Raw genomic sequence first — 23,006 nt, forward strand, 5'->3', positions numbered from 1 at the left:
GTGGCTGAACCTGATGATTATATGATGGGGTCCCAGCGTGGGAGACGGCGGTGTCGCCCATCTCTTCACGCTTCTTCCCGTCGTTCCCTTCTCTCTGAGTCTCTCTGCGTTCTCAACGTGGACACTGTAGAGAGCACCTCATCACCCCTTACAAGCCCGACCCGACGATTCTTCTGGGAGAACGTTATCCTCACGGTTGGTTCATCTCTGCTATGTAGCGCCACCACCGTGATTGAATAACGTCGCACCAGGTTGAAGATGAGCTCTTCTCGGTTCCGCAATTCCGCCTCTGCGAGGATCAGAGGTGTTTTCAAACATGTTCTCGTTCTCGCTTGAGGGAAGGGCAACCTCCAGCGAGGGAAAAGATGAGTCAATCCCGATAGTGCTGGAAGGTCACAAGAAGGACGACTTCGCCAGCCTCTTGAAAGTTCTCTATCCAAGGTTATTCCCCCTATTCGGGGTCTCCTACACCATAACACCATAAACAATAACTCTGGTTTATACCAGTTTCGACGACGTCACGAACAACTTCAAGCTGGTGAAAAATGAATGGATCGGGGTTCTTCGATTGTCGACTACGTGGGAGATGACACGGGTAGGTGTATCCGTTGGGCTCGTACTGTAGAGGATTAACAAGGGACTCCGTTAGGTCCGGAACCACGCTATCCAGTCTCTGTCAAGCCTCCGACTATCCTTTGTCGAAAAAGTGACCTTGGCCAGGGAATTCAGAGTCAGCGACTGGCTCGAAGATGGCATCGTCGGTCTCGTCATGGGAGACCCGGTTCCCCTCAAGGACCTCGAAACTCTTGGACTGGATACCGCAGCAAAAATCCTCTCCGCCAGAGACTACAATGCCATTGAGCGCATCAAGCCTCGTCTTGGCCTTGGCTTCACCTTCCTCCGGGAGACATTAAAATGTACAAGCTGCAATAACGTTCCCATTCCAGCCTGTGGTTGTCGACGAACCTTGCTAAATACAGCTCTTCTGACCTGTATTCATAGCCTCCCTTCGCCATCCACGGTTCAACTCGGTCAACGAGTGCGACAAATCTACGAGAACGTCTCCGTCCCTCATAACTCAATCCGATGCCTGTGTGGCGCGGCCATTACATACGTGTACTGCGATCCTTGCAGATCTAACGTCCTGTCCGTGCGGGTTACCCCTGTACTTGAAGCCTTCAAGATAATCGATGAAAGGTTTGGCGTGGAGATCGAGGAGTGTAGACGCGCAGGCATGGCTGAACGGGGGGAGAGCGCCGACTGTGGTATCAACAAGTCCACTGCCTAAGTAAACACATACGAATGGATTTCATTGGGCACCTGTTGTTCTGGGGTCCCGGTCACCGAAACTAAATTGATCTGTCCCGGTCCCGTTCTTGAGTCATCTTGACACGGCTTGACCTCTCCGCTGTTGATTTGGATTCATTGTACATCGCCTATAACTGAGCAGCGCCTGGCTTTTCCATCGGACCTTTCAAATGACTCGATGGTATCTCAGGCTGGTCTGATGCAATTGAGCTGGGTGCAAACCAGTTCAGAAGGCCTGAATGCGTCCTCGTCGCAGGAAGATGAACGAACGACGAGCGATCCCGAGTCGGATCTGGATAAGATAACGATTATGATAACGAGACACCGTTGCCAAAGGTTGCGCACGACGGGGAAGGGCTTGTTGCCAGACTTCAAGCTTCAAGCTTCAGAGGCGACGACCAGCTCCTTAGAAAAAATTCGCATCGCAAAAACGAAACTCGATCATACACCGCAAAGAAGAAAAAGAATGGGGCAGACTTCAACCAAGTCATGTACCCTATCGACATTCATATACGAGGGTACAAATACAACGACAAGTACATGTGGTATCTACCGTGACGGTCCAGCCAAGGACGACCAGACGACGTCACTCCAATTTTACAATGTTAAGGACTAGCATTGTTCCATAATAAAGGGAGGCAAATTTCGCGCAAGATAGGGCTGCGTTAGCTTGTCCATGTCGGTTCACACCGTGAACTATCCGACTGCAAGTCCATGGTGCGCTCGCTGGGGAGAGGGGAGGGAAAAAGGAAAAAGACAGAGATTCCGCCAAATAAATATCGGAAAATGTCCCTGGATCCCCTGCCAGTGTCCGCCGGCAAGCTCTTCTCCTAGGAGGGTGTGGCGACGCTGATGGTACGCCTCGAGAGGGTGGTTGTGCACAACAAGGTGTGAGGGGAGTTGAGGTGAGTTTGAATTCTTGCAGAAAGCGAAGGTGGCATCATCATCTGATGTGTAGGATCCATACTTCGGGCTCCTTAGGGCTGGCAGTGAGGCCATCCCAGGTGCATCGCCCCCCGAGAATGGAGGCGAGGATTGCTGGTTCGTAGTGGTTGTTGGGTATGGTGCTGTAGTGGTCGGGCGAGAGGATGTGGTGGTCAGGCTTGACGAGCCCTTGATTTTGAGCCAAGCGGCGCAACGCAGAGTGGACGGAGGAAAGGACGTCTCTGACGGTGATCACAGCCCCGTTTCGTTGGACGACGATGGGCCAGGGGAGGAAGCGCGCCTGGATGGTCACAGAGGTTGCGCCGCCAATTGTTGCGGGTTCATCGAATGAATGACGTAGTGCTTCACGTTGGCGGGGGTTCATCGAGGCGCAGTCGGACGTCTGGGCGATGTTGTAGAGGATCATGGGCAGCGGGGTCCGCTCGAGGACTGGGTTCAACGGACCGCCACCGATTCGAGGGAGTGGAATGCAGGCCATGCGCTCCATTGGGGGTGGGGCTTGGCTTCTGTCAAAGTAGTCCATGGTGGGTATCGCCATTTGGTACGGCGAGCCGTTGTTGAAGCCGACCAGTTGCGGGCTGTCCAGCGGGCTCAGTCCGGTTGGTTGTTGTTGCAGTTGCCACTGCTGGTGGTAACGGTGGACGTTGTCTCCTCTCAGTCTGAGAGAGGTCATCGTGGGCGTCTCGCTGTAGAGCTGGACGTGTGTCGTTGCTGTTGGTGACATTGAAGGAATGGGTGCTAGAGATGGGCTAGCATTAACCTCCAGGTCGTGGGTCACAGCAACGAGACTACATCCTCACCACTATGAATACTTTGTGTACGCTGTTGTGAGGAAATCGGGGCGCCAGTAGATGGATGTAGGACAGTGAGTGGGGAGCTGAGCGAAATGCAGTTGAGGCATGGCAGTGGTTATTATATGAACGGGTATGTCGTCGCGATGGATCTGGGAGTCAGCTTCAAGCTGTACTCGGATTTGATATCCCCTTTAGGGCACCTGGGAAACATACGGGCCCGACGGTAGCCTTGGCCAAACCGCTCAGTTCGTTTAGACCCAAGCAACCTGGGAGAGTGCAGAATTGGCTCAAATCGAGACTGAGACGGAGGATTAGGTATGAAAGCATAGAATCAATCCAGAAACAACCAGTTTTCTGCCTTTGTTCTGGGGATATAAATAGGTCCTGACTGGTCGATCCGGGGATTCAAGCACTGCTGCGAATTCTATCCATCCGCAGTATACGCTTTTGTTCGCAGTATTATCCGCGGTGTCGCAATGTTAATACTGCTCTAAATCAGGCGATTCTATGCCAAACCCCGTATCGTTACAAAGAGCTTTTATTCGTGGACTTCCCCGCAGTAGCTGTCGATTTACTCGAATGTTGACGATCGAGTATCCCAGTCTGCAGGTCAGTCAGCCTGGGATCTAACGCCGAGTAGACACGTTGCCGTTTCGTGTGACGAGTTTGGTATGCAGAGAAGGGAAATCGATGATTGGCGCTGCACAGCTTGGATTTTGGTGTTATTGAATTGGCTTCTCGAGCATCGCTTTCACGCCGCCTTCCTTTACAGCACCGATTTGGCATTAACACCCATCGACGTCCACAACTTCTGGGCCCCATGTCGCCAGCCCTTCAGCGCTCAAACGGAGATGGCGATGGGCGCTCTCGAAAGTTTCCAATAGAATGCTGATTCGGATTGCTATGCTATGCTACAAGGCTATGATACATATGAATAATGATACTACATTGAATGTCGTCACAGGAGGGGTATGAGGCGTGTCCGGGTATAGTTCAAACAAGGTCAGCAAAAGGGAGGAGCCTTCGCCTATCGTGAAAGGTTGAGTTGCCAAACATGCCCTCCGTGTTTCGTGCTCGACAATCCCATGAAAGTGGTGTTCTCCGTCAGGAAATCGATGCGCTTGATGCCCTTCTTCGACTCCCTCTCGACCGCTTGAGAACACTTCGGAATTGGAATGTCCGGCAGTCTGTCGGTCCGGGCGTCCGGCAGGGGTGGTCCGGCAGTCTGGCAAGGGGATGAATGGAGAAGAAAATGGGAGAGACGCCAGGGGACTTACGAGTTGGGAGTAGGTATGAGGTTTCCGAGCCGTTATTTAGAGACAGAGGCCCACATAGGCTTGGAAGGCGCTAGATTAGTCAGCACGGATTCAGCGAAGTCGAGGTTCCCTGGATCCAGAGCGTACACTAAGAGCGTACACTAGAAGCAAGGCTTGCTAGGTATGCCTACTTGGGCCCGTCCGACATATTTCTAACGGGACTAAGGCCTCCCAGTCGATGTTGGATCGAATTTACCTGGAGCGTGCGAGGACTGACTAATCAACCAGCCGTCCACGGCACGCGATCATGCCGCAAGCGCTAAAACCGAGGGGTAGCGCGTACCGGTGGGCTAAATGCGTTCGGATTCTGGTATACTAAGCGCTGGGTATGCATAGGGTAGCCTTCAGACTAAGTAGACGGCCCAGCCGCAGCGAAAAACGTTGGAAACGTTGCTAGACCGTGGCCGGACGGCCGGACTTACGGACGCTGCCGCTCTGCCGGACCTTCGGCAACGCCGGACATTCCAACCCAGTGGTATTCTGGACCGCTTGGGGGTCTGCGAGGCGCTTGCAACGATAGCGATATGCGTCATTGATGCGAGAGCGTGCTTGCTCCGAAGGAATGAGGTTGTACTCTGCCTGTGATATTGGCAGTCGCAGAGACGCGTAGATGCCGTGCAAAACGTCTGCAACGGTGACGATTGGTACAGGTGTGTTCTTGTTAACTGGGTGTATCGTGATCTTCCAAGGAAGGCCAGGAGCCGTAATCTCCAGAAATGGGAGGGGAGGCTCGGTTGCTGGTTGCGCGAGGACGTATGGGGTAACGTTTGGATCGCGGGGTTGAATGGAGGTTGTCGGTAGGGAAATATCAAAAGCCAATACTGGGCTCGTAGAGTACTTCAAGACTGGGTGGATTGAGAAAACCCCCGAATACGTAGGAGGGAGTGGGAGGTACCCCAAAGATACCGATTGGGGGGTATACGGCCCGGAAGTAGAGGGCAGGGAATTCACCGAGAACGATGGTGAAGGCGTCGCGGGGAACGCGTCCGCAAAGTGTACGTGTTTGCCTGGCATTGTGATGAAGGGATTGATCAGATAGTGCTGCTGATTGTGGGGAAGATTGTCTTTACCTCCACCTTGCGACGGTCCGTATTTATGCGCCTTCAAGTCCTACTATAGAAAGTAGGGGGCCCGAATCCAACAAGTTGACATTTGACTCAATGCTCAGCATCGTCACCGCCTTGTCAGAAGTGGTTGTAGTTCGAGTGCAACTGACTCACAGCCTTGTTCCATGGTCGTCGGGAATTCCAATCAGAATAGGGGCTGCGAACAGCTGCGCCACCGGCATGTTGTGTGTCTCCGCTTGGGTCACAAGGCACTGGCAAATAACATCAATGTTCAACTCGCAGACCGCAAGCACTTTTTTTTTCACGCACAACGACCGACTCTGCGCTTGTCGTCTATCCCCTATTCTCTACCGCTCAATATCCTGGAAATAGGTGCCATGGGAACCTGTGCGCGAACTCTCCGACATGCGCGGTACACGCTTTCCTGTTGTGACGTCGATACCCGAACTGGCATGCGCAGCGCCTCGTCAGGGCGCTTCTTCTGACTTTAGCGCCCTAGGCTCCACATGCCGTATTGCTACCTTTATCGTGGCTCAGCCTTTTACCCGGACCTCAGAAGCTACCGGCTGCTGTTGTTTTCTGGCCTTTTCTGGACAACCACCTACATCATCGTCCCATCGCCGTCGACTGTCCAATGGTTTCCACTGAACTCTATGGTGCTGCGGATGAAATCCATCTTTTGGCAATGACAAAGTGGTACGACTCGGGTCTCATTCAAGGCCAATCCAAGGCAATCTATCTTGCAAAGCTTGTATGACTATTCCCAAATGATATCGCCCGTCTCCCAAACGAGTCTCACCACCACCGCATGCATCATCGCTCCAATGCGATTGCGACGAGTCTCCTGTCTTGGATGATGATGATTAATTTCTCTAATTTGTCTCCAGGGGAGGCGACACCGCACGGGCGCTGGCCTCGGCCAATTCGCACCAAATTCCCGCCCCTGTCTAAACAAGCGCCCGCTGATATTACCTAACGACAGCGCATGTGGGTCCCGAACTGCCTCGTTTTCCAGTGACGAACAGCCTGCGACTGACGTCGGGCAACCCCGAAGCAACTCCGCAACCCTGCGCCCAACTGCGTCCTTCTCGCTTTAGCGCTCGTGCCCACTGACGAAATGGTGTGCGGGGGTCGGGAACTGCCCCTTCGTATCCACGGACTGCCCGCCCCCTGACGTTGGGTAACGATCTCTCCATAACGTCGACCGCCCATCTCGTCAGTGAAGGCTGTAGCCGTGGGGGGCTTCAAATACTGAGGAAACTCTATTGGACGGCCCGCTCACATCTCTTGTTACACCCACTGGTCAAAATGACTCAGGCTGTTTAGACTGGTCGGACTTCTGAAGCCTCCTATTATATTCCGTGACGAACCTAGGCCCGACTGAAATCCACTTCCTTCTCCCCCTTTTGACAGGTAAGTAACACCACTGAGTTTCTGTATTGTGCCGCACCCTGCCTCCATTCTCCATCCCCGCCCCTCGATCCGGAGCGAATCAAGGTTTGTTGACACACCCATTTCCTTTTTGGTCGTCTCTTGGCCACATTTGCTGTTAGCCTTCCATCGTGAACAATCTTACTTATATATACCCTCACTCTCTTACTAGGTGCTCTTCACTGAGTAACCTCTTTGTTTCCCCCCCACGCACAGTCTTGACACCCACCACAATGCCTCGCAGAGTAACATTCCGCGAGGACGACGAAGTGTACTCCATTGGCACACCGTCGCCCTCATTGTCGGGCTCGACACTATCGTCTCCCGAGCTAAACAGTCCACTCCATCTGGACACGCAATTACCACCTTCAACGAGCCCGTTGTTCGGGCAGTTCCCTGGTTCTTCTCCAGTTGTCTCGGTCGCCCCTCAATTGGAAACGTCTCTATCGGTTCCAAAGCCAGGGAGACTGCGGCCTTTCAACTATGATCTCTGGAGAAACCCAGACAACGACCCCTTCACGCCCGGGAAATCTGTGACGCGAGAGCTCCTGGAACGCCCCGCAGTCCTCCCACCCGTTGACTCGATGACGATTGTCATTCGATCATACATTATGCCTTTATCCTTCGACATCCGGCCTCACGGCCACAAGAGGGGCTATCTCACCGTTGGGGACGTGTTATGGGGGCTCTATCGCAGTCTCAAGAAGCCGATTGACCTGTCGGCGATCCAGCCACAGGTTCGTCAGCAAGTCCTGCTCGACTTCCAAAACCGAGCGAGGACGCTGAAACAGAAAGAGGGGTCGCAGTATGAGGAGCCGTCGAGAATCGATCTCCTCGCGAAGTGCCATCTCTTCTCTGGTCTATCGCTCGACGCGAAGACGGGGAATTGGGAGCTCGTCGTTGAAGAAGCATGATCCCTCTCTTCATGTATGTATTTCCCTTCTCCCTCATTGACTATCGAAGTTAAGTTTCGATCGTTACAGGCTTTTGGGGGTGGTTGGGCTCTACCTATCACCACTGAATTTCCGGCCGTCGGCCCTGCTCTACTGCTCATGGACAGGTTAATTTATGTTGCTTTTTATGATCGAACACGACCTTTATGACCGTTTGTCCATTTCTTTTATTCTCCCTTCACTGTACCCTACCCCCTACCCACCTCACCCACTACTCACCTCTGCGGTGGCTGGCTGTATTGTTATTGCTAAAGGGATATTTCTGTTACTTTCTTTTGCTCTCGATTTTTCTTGGTCGATAGACCCCTTGTATTTCGCCTCAAGGCAACGTCCCCACTCTTTCTCGCTCAATTCCGTTATGTCACACCTGTATCCAGTATCTGCTCTCTCTCTCTCTCTATCAGGTCATCTTCGCAAACCTTCTTTTCTTCCCCACCTCTACCATGCACATGTACACTACATCATCGTCGCCCACACTAGCATTTTCAATGAATACCTTTTTGCCTTTTTGGAACCATTCTTCCGTTCCCCGAGTCGTTTTTTTTTTCTTCACTTCTCTTTCCTCCGGCGGTCCGTTTCAAGGTGGTTCCACCTCGGCTTGGGTGGGCCCCATCCTTGCCAGACCTGTCACACCACATAGGAATCGACGATTGATGCTATGCTATCGTGTGACTACTGCTCTGTGATCCCACTCATTATCCATCCGTTTCATGGCTTCATCCCCGAGCTTATACATAATTTGCACATTCAATTGCGCTTCCATTTCGCCGTTCGCTGAGTTAGAAAATCAGAACATGAGGCGTTGGCTGTGAGCAACACCGGATCCTCCAATTTAACTTGGTTGTTGGGAACAAACAACGCCCGCGCCTCGTTCCAGGCTTCTGGTGCGCAGTTCCCGGCGCCTAATTCTTGCTTGTGCATACATCTCATCCATACTGGGAGAGGACAAGGGTTACTACAATTCAATACCACGCGAGAATGCTGCGCCGCTGCATCAAACCGAACAATTGCTCTCTATTTGAACGCCCATGCGTTTTCATTTCCGCTGCGTTGTCGACGATTATCGTGCGTTAGGTCCGCCGCCACTCCATCGGTGCACCCCGATAGATGCGGGCGGAAGATCATCTCGGGTAAATGAGAGCCGAGGGATGAAAAGGAGGGTACTCTTCGACTTGCTGAGCGAGATCCTTTCGATTCGAGATTGACTCGTTCTCCCCGGGAGCGGCGAATCTCTGGCTCTGGATTGCGGCTCGTTTTTCGAATCCCTGTCTACTGTATACAAGAATCGCAAATGCTGTAGAGATTGGCTTTTGCGAGTTTTACCCGACCCGCCGGAGGATGAATGCTTCCTACCCGCTGTAAAGGATGCAGTTCGAGAAGTAGTAGTAGCGCCATCGGAGGAGCAACCAGGGTCGGGCTCAGGGGCTGCTCATCCAGACCCCGAGTTAATATGAAAAGACACATCGGATTGTGCACTTCTCCAGCTGTGGATTCTCAGAGAAGTCGAATAGGCGATGACTCTGGACAATCGAGTCTGAGTCTTACACACCAGCAAAGATCATCATGATCACCCCTACAGCATTCTCTGAGCAACGACTTAATTATCGAGAGAGAAGCTTTAAGACGAGGTCCCATCTCAACCGGGCGGAGTCCTGTGTTAGGCTACTTGGTTCTATGATTAGAGATAGGGACATGCCTTTTGAGTATTTTTAAACCCCGAGTATCACAGGGGAAGGTACCTAATAAAAATAGAATAATAGACGCTGAGCCTTGGGCTGTTGGACTGCAAATGAATTGTGGGCGGCTCCATTAAGCCGGCCGATAGATACGCTACACACAGGCTTAAGCGCTCGTGAATGAACGAAGTGGATGATATTTATAGTTTCAGATCACTTCAGATTGCAGAGAAGCGGGCTAACATGCCCTTCAAGTTGGGAGTCTAACGTTCGGCTCTGGATTAAACTTGGATTGGGATGAGTCGAGTGTATTGAGTGTGACACCCGATGATTCCTATCCCCTTACACCTACCATATTCGTTATGTTCAAATGATAGGTAGCTTGTTTGACATGTTCCACCCTTCAGGTTGAGATTGGGTAACGACAAGGGATGGGCTGATGGGCGAGGTCACCGAGTGGAGGAGACAATGATGGGATAGTTTCGTTATCGTAAACTCTTTATCGCAATATCACCTCACTCGGCCCTTTGGATGATTTAGGTCGAATGAAGCGCCAGGAACCCGCCGTATAGACTAAATTAGCACCCTTCCTCTACGAACGGAATCAAGGTGGTGTGGAGACATCTCAAGGTACTTGCTATGTTACGACTCACACACACACACACAGTTCATGAGCTTCTATCGCAAAGGAATCACGAGTAGTAGCAGTCCCTGAACTTACCCCTATCTTATGCCCATTAACCGCGATATGCCGAATGCGATTGCTTCCCAAACTCCTTTTTACCTTCCTTTCCCCTTCGATCTCGGGGCTTCTCTATTTGCGCAATAACGACGGTGGGATTGACTTACTTTAGAGGATAGAGGCTACTCTCGCTTCTCGCGTAAGGACCTTCGGCTGCGGTCTGCTATGGACTTTTCTCAAGAGTCAGAGTGCTTCTAAGCATGCTTGGCTACCGTAGGGAGTCTCCCAGCAAAGCGGTGGGAATTGAGAGGACGCAGGGAAAGGATATCAAAGTTCTTTCAAGTTCAGTCTTCTGAGTAGAGCACAGACCAAACGTACGGAATAGAACATTTACTCCATCCACTTTTCACATGTACTTCCCCTCGTCCATATCATCCAAAGGCCAATGTTGCTCAATCTCAGCCCGCTCCTTCTCCGACACGGCCTGAGCCAACACCCCTTCCTTCAGCATCCTACACCGTTCCAGAGCCTCCTCGTAATCCTCATTCGGCACCCACCCCTCCTCCCCGCATCCCACAATACTCTGAAGTACCATCTCCCAGGCCTGATCTGCGCCTTCCTGCTTCTCCTGCAGCTTCCCCGTCTCCTCGATATCGTCAGCCTCAAATTCGATCGGACAGGGAGCATTTCCGCCGGAGAGCGCTCCCCAGTTCTCCACTGCTTCTGTGAGAGGGAACTTGAGCTGGATCGTCTCGCCTTCCCAGGGATTACAGGCATATTCGAAGAGCCGTCGGCGGAGTACGCCCATCGGTGCCATCAAGGCTGCATAATGCCGTTTATTGAGCTCTTCTGTGGTTTTGACGTAGTGGTAGTGCACGAGTCGGCGGTGGTGGACTTCTCGCACCCGACTCTGCTTGTTCTCGCCCATCTCGGCGAGGTTTTTGGGTAGTGAGGGTGGGATCATACCCTCCGAAATGGGGTCACCGTAGTTCTGAATGTGATAGGGAATCGCGGCGTGGAGGAATAGGGGAAGGATTGAAGCGTGCTGCCAATCGAGGATGCCTGCTACATCCCAGTGACCGATGTCGGATCCAGGTGATTTGGAAACGATGATGTTGGAGGTGGTGAGATCGGGGTGACGGACGCAGAAGTGGTGCAGGCTTGGGTCTCTCGGTACGAGCGAGGGAGCTATGGAGAGGTACCGGTGCAGGTTCTCGATGTGGTCTAGAGGCGATTGTTCTTGGTACTCGTAAGCCTCTCTTCGCATCCGCTGAAACGGGAGGAGGGGTTGGCCGAATTTCTCGAGATATGCCAGCTCTTTGAATGCTGGGCTGGCTAGTGCGGCTTCTGGAGTCCTGTCTGTAGCTGGTGGTCAGGTCGAGTGTGGGTTCAAGGGAGTGAATGACATACGTGGTCCCCTGTTTACGTCAAGCTGCGACCTCCTGCCAAACCATAGAGGGAGGCGGGTATCTGGGCCTACAGAGAAACGCTGGTCCTCAAGCGGTATCCCTGGTGCGCCGATATGTTCTAAGTCCCGCGAGTAATAGAGACTCCCACTCGCCGGGAATGAGAGAGCCATCATCTTTGCCTCGAGCTCGACAAGCTGGCGTAGGACGTACACCATCCCAGACCCGTCCAAATCATACCAAACGTCGCTCAACTTGACACCCCGGACAAACGCCATAAACGTATACTCCGTCCCAGCTTCGTTGTCCTCAGTAGGCGAATACCCATAAATCTCCGGCACAGGAAGCCCAGACGACCGGAGAAAATCCATCGTAGCGACCTCGCTCGCGACGGCGTAGAACTTGGGTAGTGTACACGGGTATGGGATTCGGGCTACCATTTGGAAACCGTCTCTCATGGTGATGAGGAAGGTACGGTTGAAACCGCCTTCTGCTAGTTTGGTTAAGTGATGGATGTCGTCTGGGCTTCGGTTTATGGATTGGGCTGCGAGTTGGCGGAGGACGTCGACGTTGAAGACGCGTCTCCGCTCTGTCTGTCGCAGGGCATCGTTGTAACTGGTATCGTTCGATGACAGGTTAGGCTACTACATCGTGCGCCGAAATACATGCCACTTACACCCAGCGCCCGGAAGTATACTCGAAAAGGTCGTTGCTAGATTGGACCGAGAACGTGCGACGTGGCAGGCCACGAGACCCAGGCCTGAGTGAAAGAGGTATCAAGCCCAAAGGTGTCTCAGATCTAAGCAGGGATGATGAACGCTGAACTTGTCTCGAGTTGATTGCGAGCCTAGCGCTCGCAAAGAAGGTAATCAAGTTGCAAAAGCAATTATTTGAAATTAGTTATCGCAAGCTCGCTGATGCCGTCGATGTCGCTGATCCCGCGCCCCTATTAGTGTACACGTCTCGCGTCGACGCGTTGACCTAGAGAAACGAGAACGTCAAGTGAATTCAGTAGATGTGAGTAATAGTAGAGCGCTTCTCTCATCTTCAAGCCAACCAGAAGCAGAAATTCGATAACCAGGGGATTGAACCATCGTCACGTTACCAACTCGATGCGGATGCTTTTAATTTCCGAAGAAACGACATCCTGGCTCTCATTTTTCCTTCTTTCAGGACTCTTCTTATCTCGTAACCACCTTCGGTAGCGTGCTTTGCGGGTTTTTGCGGTCTTCAATACACTTCGTACCACGTCTTACTGGGAAACTAAGAGCCGGCTTGGCTAGCAGCCTTGATTCATGTGAAGAATAGGTAAAGGTACCGAGTCTAGGACACCGAAGAATCGAAGTGTACAGCTCCAGTTCCCTGACTGAAGATGGATTGGAGAGGAGGATGGTTAGCTGAGATGGCACGTCCTTCAGAGGGCTTTTCATCGCGTCTATTCGCGTCGGCGTTATCAGACGCGTCCAAATTGGCTTTAATTAAGCCCACGTGGTAGCGTGTCGACAGCACGTGATGATGGCGAGAGAGACGAACCACCGACAAGCCTCGAGGCTTTCCATCCTCGCCACCATCATGATAACACCTCTCCCTCATCGCCCAGTCCATTACCAGCCACTCTCGTATCGAACCTGAACTAAAGTTCGACCCAAGTCCAAGAGAAGAAGCCCTCCTTTGCCACTCAGCTCAACACGTCAACCTGCGGAAATGAAAACTTGCCTTTTTGGGCGTCTTTCAGGCTACTGACGCTCCTTCCTGCGGTTTGTTTACCGCTTGAACCCCCTCTATTCTTGCAACCTTTGAGTCTTGAATGGCTTCTGTACGTGGAAGAACTTTGTTCTCTTTCTTTGTAGCGCGCTGATATTCGAACAGTTTCGTGATGAAATAGGGGAAAAGCATTCCCCATAGCGACATTGAGGCATCTAACGTTTCGACCGTAGATCTCGAACTATCGGGTTCTGGAGAACGGCTTGGGACGGCCGCTGATACACCAGGAAACTGGTGCGTTACTCCTGGCCTATCGTTCAGGTTATTTTCAGCATCTGACAATTGTAGAAATATTGTATAGACGGATAGATTGCGAGATGGTTCAAGCAAGCGGTCGTGTCAACAATATCCGGTTACAACGAATCGCCGTGGACCACCGCGATCAGGCATTACTCTGGAGACGGTTTAGGTTATGTATGGTGAGTATCAACTTCCTTCAACGTTGAAGCACCTGTCGATATGCCAACTTTCAATCAGGTATAGCTAGGAGAGCTGGCATTCGGAGCCCCATCCTCGGAAATTCAACCGGGGTTCAACGTTTACGTTTTCGCCATTCGCCTACAACCTCGGATATTCTGGACTCTGCACTACAAGGCTGTTGACTCGAAAGGCTATTGTTCATGACGTTGTGTGTGGTGTTGGGCGCGATATTTTACACCTTAGCTGCAAGAGGGCGGTGCGATGCTTGGTTTAGGGATCAAGATGGATGCATCTCTAACCCCATTTGGACGAGGTTGGGTTCTCATGCAATAATTTGGGTTTTGCCTTATAAACCCGAGTCAGCCGCTTTCTTCTCATCCATCCACCAGCTTTCGACGACATGCCAAAACGCGTACAGTTCGCAGCGACCAACAGAGTTTACTCACCGATCCCGACGACGCCCTCACCCTCAGTCTCATCGTCGTCCCTCCCGTCGTCGCCAGACATCTCGACACCGCCCCCAGAGTTCGAAGATGACCAGTCGGCGACCTACCCACGCTCGCCATACCCCCAGCCCTACGAGCTGTACGCCCCAGAGCCCGTCGTAGAGATCAAGGAGATGGAGATTCATTGTTGCCTGGCGTATGGTCCCTTCTCAGAGCCTCAAATCTCCCATGATTTGTCGCTGCCGCCAGTCTTCTACCACGACCAGCTCGACCCACCGCCTCTGAAGGAACCAGCAACGAACCCACCGCTACAGTATCTCACCATAATCTGCCCCGAATACCTCAAATGGGAGATCGTGGTCAAGGCATCATCGCCGTACCCCGGGTCCTGCGTAACCGTCGAAGATTGTCTCAACGCCATTTACCACGACCTGCGGCTCCCCGTCAACCACCTCGAATACGAGCTCCTTGGCCCAGGCAAGGCACGAGTCGACGCGGCATACTTTGCTCGGCTCAACCGCATCCCCGATCCCCAGCACCGCGAGATGGAAGCAGCGAAGGGTGTCAAGAGAATCGACTTTTTGATGGGTCGAAACCGCTTCATGGGCCTGTCGCTCACGCACAAGGGTCCAGATACCTGGGAACTCAACGTTTCATGATGACCGACTCCAACCCTCGCCGGAGCTTGACCTCCTTTACAAAGTCGAACGCCGACCGCCTTCGACGCTGCACGCAAACGGGCCCTCGACAACCCAGGGACGCCGTCGTGCATTTCAGACCCCAACCCAGGGTCTTTTTGTGGCGCCCGAGGATGATGTGTGTTTCGGGCTTACTCTGATTATTGGATACGCTATCTTATCTTTCATTATTGCTAATATTGCGATAGTTGGCTTCATATCCTCCCACCACACACGTATAGAGCACCATCCACTCCCCTTCCCATACCCTACTCACTTCTCCCACTCGACCTGTTCCTTTTGCCCATAACCCTACCCCTTATGCGTTCGGTTGTAGTTCGGGACTAACTTCGAAAAGTAGCTACTGTATGGATCTCAGGCCTTGACGGTCCGTCCCGCCGTTGCTTTCTTTCTAGTAGTGTAATTCCTTCGCTGTTCGACGCACTTGCTTTGTTAGCGTAGTTTCTTGGAAGCTCGCACATTATGTTCTTGGTCATGTTTCGAATGATTCGATATCCTTCGAGAATCAGACATGTTTGGAAATGCAACGATGTTCTTGACTATTTGAAATCGCTTTGGCTTCTTGAAAGATTTTGTGAAGTCCGTTATGACGGAAGAGGGCCGGAGAAAGTCTGGAAATGGGAACGATTCGGGGAGGATAGCGGGTCAAACTGTCAGCACTATCACATGCTCCCCTCTATCTACAGCTTTCGAATCGTACCTCAAAGCTGCGTGTCCAGTAACGTCATCCCACTGGTTGGCAACTTATTTTTAAACTTTTCGACTCTCCTCTTTACAGCACTCCGAAGATGGTGGTGGTGCTTTGACTGGCATCAAGATGAAATGCCTCGCACTGTCCCACTTGCGAACCGAAAAGAGCGTAATGTAACCTTGCAGAGTAAGTACAGACATGTTCGGGATCTACTAGGATTTGAATGTGGCTAACGTGTTCTCTTTGTTTCCAGACTCATCCTTCGCCGTCCTCCTTTACTAAACAAGAGATTGTCAAGCACGAAGCTCTCAGTCTTCCATTCGGAATTAACTTCACTGCCGAGGTTCATTTAGTCATGTCCGCCTCCTCGCAGTGGGCGGCTCTCAATCTCCAGGTGCTGTGCACGTCTAAAACTCTGAAAGACTTCATTTTACCGGTCCAAAACGACCGTTATGGCGTTCTGGGCGCTTTGGAGCTGGAATGCAAGCCATCGGGTGCGGCGAGGACGGTCTCTGAGGCACTGTCGTCGAGCATTGTGTATGATTCAGAGCGGGTAATGCAATGAAGCTTGCAGGTGCGCAGTTTTTTTGTTGTTTAGGGGGTGGGCTCTTGTAGCCACGAGCGCCAATTCTTATGGTGGTGTCGCTCCAAAAGAGGCGAATGCAGTGCACGCTTCAACGAAATTCAACACCATTTCCCCTTGGATCCCGGGCGCATCTGATGCTTCCGCTCGACCGATGATGTCACCCCACACGGATTTCTCTGCTCCCACAAGCCAAGTCCTGTCTGCCTCCTCCCAAAAGCCACGGAATGGCGATCTGTACCTTCCGAGGCGCCTATTCGTTGCCTAACCGGGCTAGCGTGGCGCGGTAGACATGCAGCAGTGTTCCGCGCAACAGGCCTCCTATGTCATTTTACGTAGAGCGAAACACTGGATGGTCGGGCTGTGTTCCGCTCAAGGTGAGTCGGCTTCGTTCTATAAATAGGACGCGTCTCCAAAACGTTTATAGACAATCCTTCTGTCTGCCCCCCTTTCCTATTTCAAACACCCCACCCTACGATTCAAAGCCCTTACCTTCTTCCATTACATCGTTCAACCCAGCGACGCGCTATTCCAGTTGAAATGCCAGGACTGTGGAAGAAAGTCCGATTCTCCAAGACCAACACGGTGGTTTCCCCTCCGACACCAGCACTAACCGCTGGCTCGCTATCACCAGCGTCATCCGCAGCGCTTATCACGCCTCCTGATTATCCAGTCCCCCTACCCTCCACTGCGTCTCGCCCGGGCCCAATGCCCTACTACTACCAACCATTCTCCTCCTCCACTCCCTCCTCCTCCAAGAAATCCTCGTCAACTCGGCCTTCCCGGTCGCACACAATCTCGGCGCCAACAGTCCGCGCACACCGCTACTTGGAGGCGTCGAGTCGGCCTGCGATCCATTTCGACCTCCAGGATCACCCTTCGACGGCGTCGCGGCACCAGCACCACCTCTCCCCCGACGCGCTCGACGAGCCCGCCACCACGCCCCCACTGAAATCCCTGACGCTCAAGTCGGAGATCTTGCCATGGCACATCCGGATTCTCCCCTCCCACCGCCGGTCCTACGTGACCGTCGGCGACGTCCTCGACCAGCTCTACAGTACCCTCCGGTCCAATCTCACGCAGATGGATTATGATGCGCTGCATTCGTCTGAGAAGGCGGCTGCGATTCGGGCGTATGAGCAGAGGTATAGACGGTTTAGGAGTCGGAGTGAGTATTCGAGGGAGAAGGCGGGTGGGATGAAGAGGGTGGATTTGTTGATGGGTCATACGAGGTTTATGGGTCTTTCGAGGACCAAGGCGTATGATGTGTGGATTTTGAATACCGGTTGAAGACTCGAGACTCAAGACTCAGAGCCGGGTTCGATTTCTGCTGCGGCTTTCCTACTACTACCGATGTTTCGTCGGTATGCGTTTGGGTTGGGATTCCATTCTCTATCCTCTATGCCTTGCAGGGGATTTCGTTGTGGTACTGCTCTCCGATGCGATGCCAGTGCCGCCGACTCCCTGCTCCTTTCCCCTTTCTGAGGGTTGCATTCTTCTCGGATCATGGACGCTTTCTGTGATCCATTATGATCGTTCTCGCACGGCTTCGTCTCGGTGCTTCGTTTCTTTCAGTACTACTGTACCTCTTCCTTCCGCTTCTGTGTACTGTGGGGCCGATGAAGCTTTCATGTTCCGGTCAGAAGTCTGTGGGTCCTCTAGTAGGAACCATGGGCAATCGGGACTTCCTTCCTTTCTGCTGTTTTGTTGTTTTGTTTATCGTTATTCTTTGTGTTATTGTGGATTCGGACGTTTTGGTACATAATGTACTTTTAGTTAATCGTCATCGAGTCGATGTAGTTACTATACCCTCGGGCATTAGCCTGCCCTTCAGCACGACCCTGCACGAGCGGGCACCTTTTACTTACTTTACTGTACTTATTCATCCGATATACCCTTTCACGGACTCACGATGTAACGATTTCGACGATTCTAATGTGTAGTCAGTACTAGTAGTATAAGCTTTTCACGAACAATATTACGAACTTTTATGATCACAGTGATCCGTTTTAGCGAGGCAAAGTTCTTTTATTGCCTCGAGGCAAATTGCAAGGACGGTCCGAGAGGATCCAAAGGGGTTGCTACGTACTCTTTATCCCTTGCAGCGGAGGAGGTGTAGGGGAGTGGCTCTAGAACGTTCTAAATGCGCAGCCCGAGGTAGCTATATTTAGGATGGGTCGACTATGGGTGACGATGGTTATCATCTGACGGACCTCCCGTAGACAATAACAGTATGAATGTCATTGTTTGACTCTGATAGAGTCATTCAAGGTCCTATGGATCCTTGTGTTGGCGGAGAGTAGGTACCGAATAGATATATACAGTCGACGTCATTGCTATTGGGCCCCCAGGCTGACTCTTGCAGTGATTCAAGACACAAACTTGGCTGTACCTGCCGCGAACGGTCCAAGATACATAAGCCGCCTTCTAATTCCATTTTGGGCTTTCAAAAGAAGGCACCTCTATTTTTGGCACGCCATTAGACTGGTGAATCTAGCCTACAACATCGTAACCCAAGTACAGCCCAATCCTCATTCGATCTTTCCATGTCTGTCTCTCTCAATGCCAGAGGGGTACTTTGGATAGTGTATGATTCCATTACTACCATTATCTCTACACATACACCTTCATGGACATCGCTACTGCGGATTCCTTCCTTAACCACCCAATAAGCGCCCGCACTCGCCAAGGCTGAACCCAAATCGGGATTTTCTCGGCACGTTCCCTGCACGCGTCCAGTCTGCTGACTCAGCCATCAATTTTCAATGACGCGTCGTGGCAAGCCGTCACGTCGACGTGCTCCTCATTCTCAATCCTTGCCTACGACGACGACTACTCTTGGTGCTGCGCCTGGAACGTGGAAAGCTCGCCGAAATGGCCCCAGGTCGGTGTCATGTTCTCCTTGAACGTTTGGACTGCCCAAACGCGCTTTTTTCTGGCTTTGGGCAACGATGGCGATCGAAACACTGGGGATCGAGTCTGTGCAGAAAGCTGCGCAAGTCCCTGGATATTACCGACATGGGCATTTACGAATCTCTGTGGGGACCCAGGCAACCACGAATTACTTGTATCTCGCAGGGTCCATGACACGTTTCACGTTTCGTCAATGGTCATATCGTCCTTGCATGTTCGGCGTGCGCCCGTCTCTTCTCAGGGTGGCTCAACTTCGAAGCCGGGCTGTGCGAGTCGACAGATTTCGAACTGGTTCTCTGGGCTGGTAATCGTATTATCTGTGCACGGAGACCCTGCTCAACGAATCGCTATCACTGCCGCGACGATGTCGATGAACGCGAGGCGTTCTGCATATTACTGTATATCCCGAGATCTTTTGTCTGGCGGATTGTGCTATTTTCACTTGGCTCCTTGACGACCGCGAATGAATGAAAGACAGGAGGCGATCACATATTGTCGGTATGGCCTTTCTTTCCAGCTTCTTCCGAGCGGAATCGATTCTGGCATCATGTCGCTTGCTCGCAGTGGGTGACCACTATCGAACTGAAGTCGTCGTCACGATTTCATTTCTCCATCTCTGGTGCGGGGAAACCGTGGAATCAATGCTGATGATTGGAATGATTCTCGTTAATCTTACAGCAAGCCGGCACTTCCGTATGCTCATTTCATGGGGATCCACTTCACATTCGACATGAGCTCCCTTCTATCGAGCTTCGTTCCGGGCCTCCAACCCAGGAGCAATGTCTCCCTGTGTTGCTGTCATCATTCTTGTGGCGACCCAGTTTACAGCTCTTCGCATCTGGTTCGCACATCTGATCTGAGGAGGCCACGCCTCGAGGTCATCACCGATCCGATTCACAGCTGCCTGTAAATACTTTTCGATGAAAAAGTACGGTATGACGATGTTCAAGTTTCGAAATCAGCCTTTCTATCCTTGACTCTCGTCACATTCTCTATTGATGTGCCGCATTCAAGGACTCTTTTGGCTATTGAAGCTTTCCCTGGAAAGATTTGCGATCCACTCATTCAAGGATCACGATCTGTAATCACTGCGGACGCTGCTGTAAAGATCGCGTTCAAGGTGCGTCGGTTGTGCAATGGATGTTACTCAGAATCAGAACCGTTTCGCAGGACCTTACTCGGAAAATTGACGGCATGGGTCTTTCTATGGCTCCTGGCCTTGCGTTTTCTAGATCCACTTCCTTATTGTCACTCCCAATACACATAGGGGCGACGGTTCCCACCCTTGACAATCAGAATCGAGGGTCGGTTTTGATTCAACCCCGTTCTTCCTAACCACCATCCACTCTGCCGCCATGCTCTCCGTCGAACAGTCCCATCCTCTTGTGCCCAGGTCTACAGACCGCTCACCCTTTCTTGAACACGTTTCGTGAAGCACAAGAACGAACTGAACCGATTGAACCGGTTCTGTGGCTTCACGTGCTTCCCGATTATCCTGCCTATTCCGACATACGCCTTGGGCGCAACTGCTGTGCGCGCATCCCTTTTTCGAACACCGCCTTTGGCGGCTTAAAAGCTCTTGCAAAATGCCTGTTCTCATCCCCCACCCTTCTTTCTCCTCACAGACGCGCTGATTCAACCATATCACACGACCTCCGTCCACTCGAAGAAATCATGTCGACATCTAGCCCCCACATTCAACCCCGGCTCCAGGGGACAAAGCTGAAGGTCCCCCAGCGGAAGAAGACATGGCCTGTGCTGGCGGCTCAACTTCTGGCTGTGAGTACCGTCGCCGGCGACGAGGTCCTGTATCAATTCTCCGCGGCTAATCTGCTGACTGTTCCTGGTAGTCGAACATTGGCAAACCTCCTCAGGGAAGGCGGGCGCTGCTCATTGCTATCAACTACTCCGATACACCGATACACCGTAAATACGTTCTCGGGTGTCCTCAGCGAGATGCAGAGCAGATGGCCGAATTCCTTCGGGGTAGTATGTAACATTTCTTCGTCCTTCGCCGTGCTTCTCGTTGACCAGTGACACTGCAGGTCGTATTGGTTACAAGCCAGAGGAAATAACAATCCTGAGCGATGCGCCTGGAACCCCAGCAGACCGACTCCCAACATATGATAACATTGTGCGTACCTTCCCTCTTGACTCCGTCGCTGCTGACGCTTCATGTTCGGTGGTGGACAGATGCGTGAGATATCGGAGTTCGTCAGTAACGACAACATGGAATACGTCGTCCTGTGTGAGTAGTGGCCCATTTTTGACGCTTTAACAGCTTTCTGACATGTCACTCAGACTCGGGACATTCGGGTCAACAAGACGTAGAAGACACAGCGAAGATGACCGCCGACAATGCTTCTGATGAGCCTCCGGAAGAGGATGGAATGGACGAGTGTATGTCAGTCTTCGAATATGGGACCATCTTCTGACATCCAGGCTTCCTCCCAGTTATCATCCCGATGGATGCAGTGGTTGGCCCGAGCTTTCAACCCGAACATCTTGATAAATCGAAAATCATCCTCGACAATGTCCTCAGACGCCATCTAATCAAGCCCTTGCCATGGGGATCTCGCTTCCTGGTCAGCCCAGCTCACTACCCTTTCTGCCCCACGGGTGTTGACTCCCTCAGGCTGTGATGGACTGCTGCCACTCGGCAACTCTGCTAGGTGTGCATTCATCATCGTCCGTTTAAATCGTTTAAACCGTTGTTCAACTACCTCCCTTCGAGATCTCAAGCACCATCGCTGTAATCGGGTCAAAACTTGGCCCAGCCGAGGTCGTCGCCTTTTCCGACGTGGTGTGTTGGATCATGTATATTCTGTGTTCCTTCCAGCCTCTGAGCCAACCATCTAGTCCTTGAATATTTTTTGGGCCCTGCACCCCCAGGAGGCTCTTTCGATATCCAGATCCCATGCGATGGGTTCTGTCGCCGCAAATCCCAGCCTCTTCAGTCCCTTGCGGTCAGTCCCTTCGCACGCTTGACTTCGTGTTCAACGGCTGAACGTCTTCTAGGTGTGCGTTTCTGCCTGCAAAGATAGTCAGACAGTCTACGAGGGCATGGCTCCTACTCTGACACAGGTACGTTTCTTACAGGCATGTTTCATCGAGTTATTCCTTACGCCTCTTACCAGACTGTTATCGCGCAATTCGGTTAGTCTACGTTTCTCTGGTTCTCTGGCGTTACTATACTCATTTTGATCTAAGAGGCTTATCCTGAACTTTCACCCCGACAACTGGTTCACGCTGTCATGTGCGTTCCAAATTTTAACACTTAACACCCAATACCTGACAACGACTCGACGTACAGCGCTAACAACAAATACCAGAGGAAAGTCGTCAAGAGACTAGAGAGGCAGGCCCGGCGTAATGGTGATCATCGTGTCACTGAGTTTCGTGACATGCTGAAAGAACGACCTGCCCCTCAAATATCCAGTACCGCGCCCATCGTAAGTGGCTTCCTACGATTCCTCAATTGTGACTCATAGCCCCGTAGAGGATGAGAAATCCTATCCGCTGGTTCCAACCTCGCCATCCGCATTCTTTTTCGGCATAGATTTACATGACCCACAAGGTTCCACTCAGAATAACAACATGGACTTCCTCAATTTTTTCGATACCCCTGCATTGTCATGATCCCGTGCATTTTCGATTGCATCCTCACAACCCCCACTCCTCGACGCTTGATTTATTATCCAGTTGTAGTTTGTTGCTGGACGCTTTCATGTTGAATATATTGTAATGAAATAAATTGTAATGAAATAAATTGTAATGAACTTTTAGATATAAGTCGCCTTGTTGTACATCTCGTAGCTACCCAATTCAATCCTATAGGGTAATGATCAAAACCATAAATCTTGGGATGCGTTCGGCCAGCGAGTTTGGAGGCTAGGTACTAACTCTGAGGTAC

At 51.8% G+C, this 23,006-nt stretch overlaps 9 protein-coding genes across 9 annotated transcripts; 6 read left to right on the forward strand and 3 right to left on the reverse strand.

The window, feature by feature from the left end:
- Positions 1-66: 66 nt before the first annotated feature.
- Positions 67-1,288, forward strand: CC1G_07458 (hypothetical protein; the record flags this gene model as incomplete). The annotated part of the gene is made up of 4 exons (XM_001832035.2): positions 67-195; positions 252-441; positions 508-595; positions 650-1,288. The coding sequence occupies exons 2-4, from the start codon at positions 317-319 to the stop codon at positions 1,286-1,288; spliced, it is 852 nt and encodes a 283-aa protein (XP_001832087.2). The 5' UTR covers positions 67-195; positions 252-316.
- An 851-nt stretch (positions 1,289-2,139) lies between these two features.
- On the reverse strand, positions 2,140-3,117 carry CC1G_07459 (hypothetical protein). Its single transcript, XM_001832036.2, has 2 exons — positions 3,054-3,117; positions 2,140-2,991 (listed from the first exon to the last, which is right to left on the reverse strand). The coding sequence occupies exon 2, from the start codon at positions 2,975-2,977 to the stop codon at positions 2,252-2,254; it is 726 nt and encodes a 241-aa protein (XP_001832088.2). The 5' UTR covers positions 2,978-2,991; positions 3,054-3,117; the 3' UTR covers positions 2,140-2,251.
- A 957-nt stretch (positions 3,118-4,074) lies between these two features.
- On the reverse strand, positions 4,075-6,642 carry CC1G_07460 (hypothetical protein; the record flags this gene model as incomplete). Its single annotated transcript, XM_001832037.2, has 7 exons — positions 4,075-4,272; positions 4,647-4,678; positions 4,786-5,473; positions 5,584-5,681; positions 5,740-5,770; positions 5,976-6,089; positions 6,454-6,642. The coding sequence occupies 7 exons, from the start codon at positions 6,640-6,642 to the stop codon at positions 4,075-4,077; spliced, it is 1,350 nt and encodes a 449-aa protein (XP_001832089.2).
- Positions 6,643-7,094: 452 nt separating this feature from the next.
- On the forward strand, positions 7,095-7,775 carry CC1G_07461 (hypothetical protein; the record flags this gene model as incomplete). The annotated part of the gene is made up of 1 exon (XM_001832038.1): positions 7,095-7,775. The coding sequence occupies one exon, from the start codon at positions 7,095-7,097 to the stop codon at positions 7,773-7,775; it is 681 nt and encodes a 226-aa protein (XP_001832090.1).
- Positions 7,776-10,578: 2,803 nt separating this feature from the next.
- On the reverse strand, positions 10,579-12,736 carry CC1G_07462 (protein kinase subdomain-containing protein PKL/CAK/Fmp29; the record flags this gene model as incomplete). Its single annotated transcript, XM_001832039.2, has 4 exons — positions 10,579-11,519; positions 11,583-12,193; positions 12,255-12,338; positions 12,684-12,736. The coding sequence occupies 4 exons, from the start codon at positions 12,734-12,736 to the stop codon at positions 10,579-10,581; spliced, it is 1,689 nt and encodes a 562-aa protein (XP_001832091.2).
- A 1,415-nt stretch (positions 12,737-14,151) lies between these two features.
- CC1G_07464 (hypothetical protein) lies at positions 14,152-15,418 on the forward strand. The gene has a single exon (XM_001832041.2). The coding sequence runs from the start codon at positions 14,163-14,165 to the stop codon at positions 14,865-14,867; it is 705 nt and encodes a 234-aa protein (XP_001832093.1). The 5' UTR covers positions 14,152-14,162; the 3' UTR covers positions 14,868-15,418.
- A 310-nt stretch (positions 15,419-15,728) lies between these two features.
- CC1G_07465 (hypothetical protein) lies at positions 15,729-16,162 on the forward strand (the record flags this gene model as incomplete). The annotated part of the gene is made up of 2 exons (XM_001832042.2): positions 15,729-15,783; positions 15,951-16,162. 2 exons carry the CDS (start codon positions 15,729-15,731, stop codon positions 16,160-16,162), a joined length of 267 nt encoding a protein of 88 aa, XP_001832094.2.
- Positions 16,163-16,720: 558 nt separating this feature from the next.
- CC1G_07466 (hypothetical protein) lies at positions 16,721-18,098 on the forward strand (the record flags this gene model as incomplete). Its single annotated transcript, XM_001832043.2, has 1 exon — positions 16,721-18,098. One exon carries the CDS (start codon positions 16,721-16,723, stop codon positions 17,468-17,470), a length of 750 nt encoding a protein of 249 aa, XP_001832095.1. The 3' UTR covers positions 17,471-18,098.
- Positions 18,099-20,767: 2,669 nt separating this feature from the next.
- Positions 20,768-22,652, forward strand: CC1G_07467 (hypothetical protein; the record flags this gene model as incomplete). Its single annotated transcript, XM_001832044.2, has 13 exons — positions 20,768-20,872; positions 20,944-21,082; positions 21,139-21,227; positions 21,287-21,341; positions 21,395-21,493; positions 21,548-21,678; positions 21,729-21,765; positions 21,953-22,059; positions 22,112-22,177; positions 22,231-22,249; positions 22,304-22,349; positions 22,407-22,545; positions 22,593-22,652. 13 exons carry the CDS (start codon positions 20,768-20,770, stop codon positions 22,650-22,652), a joined length of 1,092 nt encoding a protein of 363 aa, XP_001832096.2.
- Between the last annotated feature and the right edge of the window lie 354 nt (positions 22,653-23,006).

Source organism: Coprinopsis cinerea, assembly GCF_000182895.1.
Source record: "Coprinopsis cinerea okayama7#130 chromosome 9 map unlocalized cont3.9, whole genome shotgun sequence".
Lineage (NCBI taxonomy): Eukaryota > Fungi > Basidiomycota > Agaricomycetes > Agaricales > Psathyrellaceae > Coprinopsis > Coprinopsis cinerea.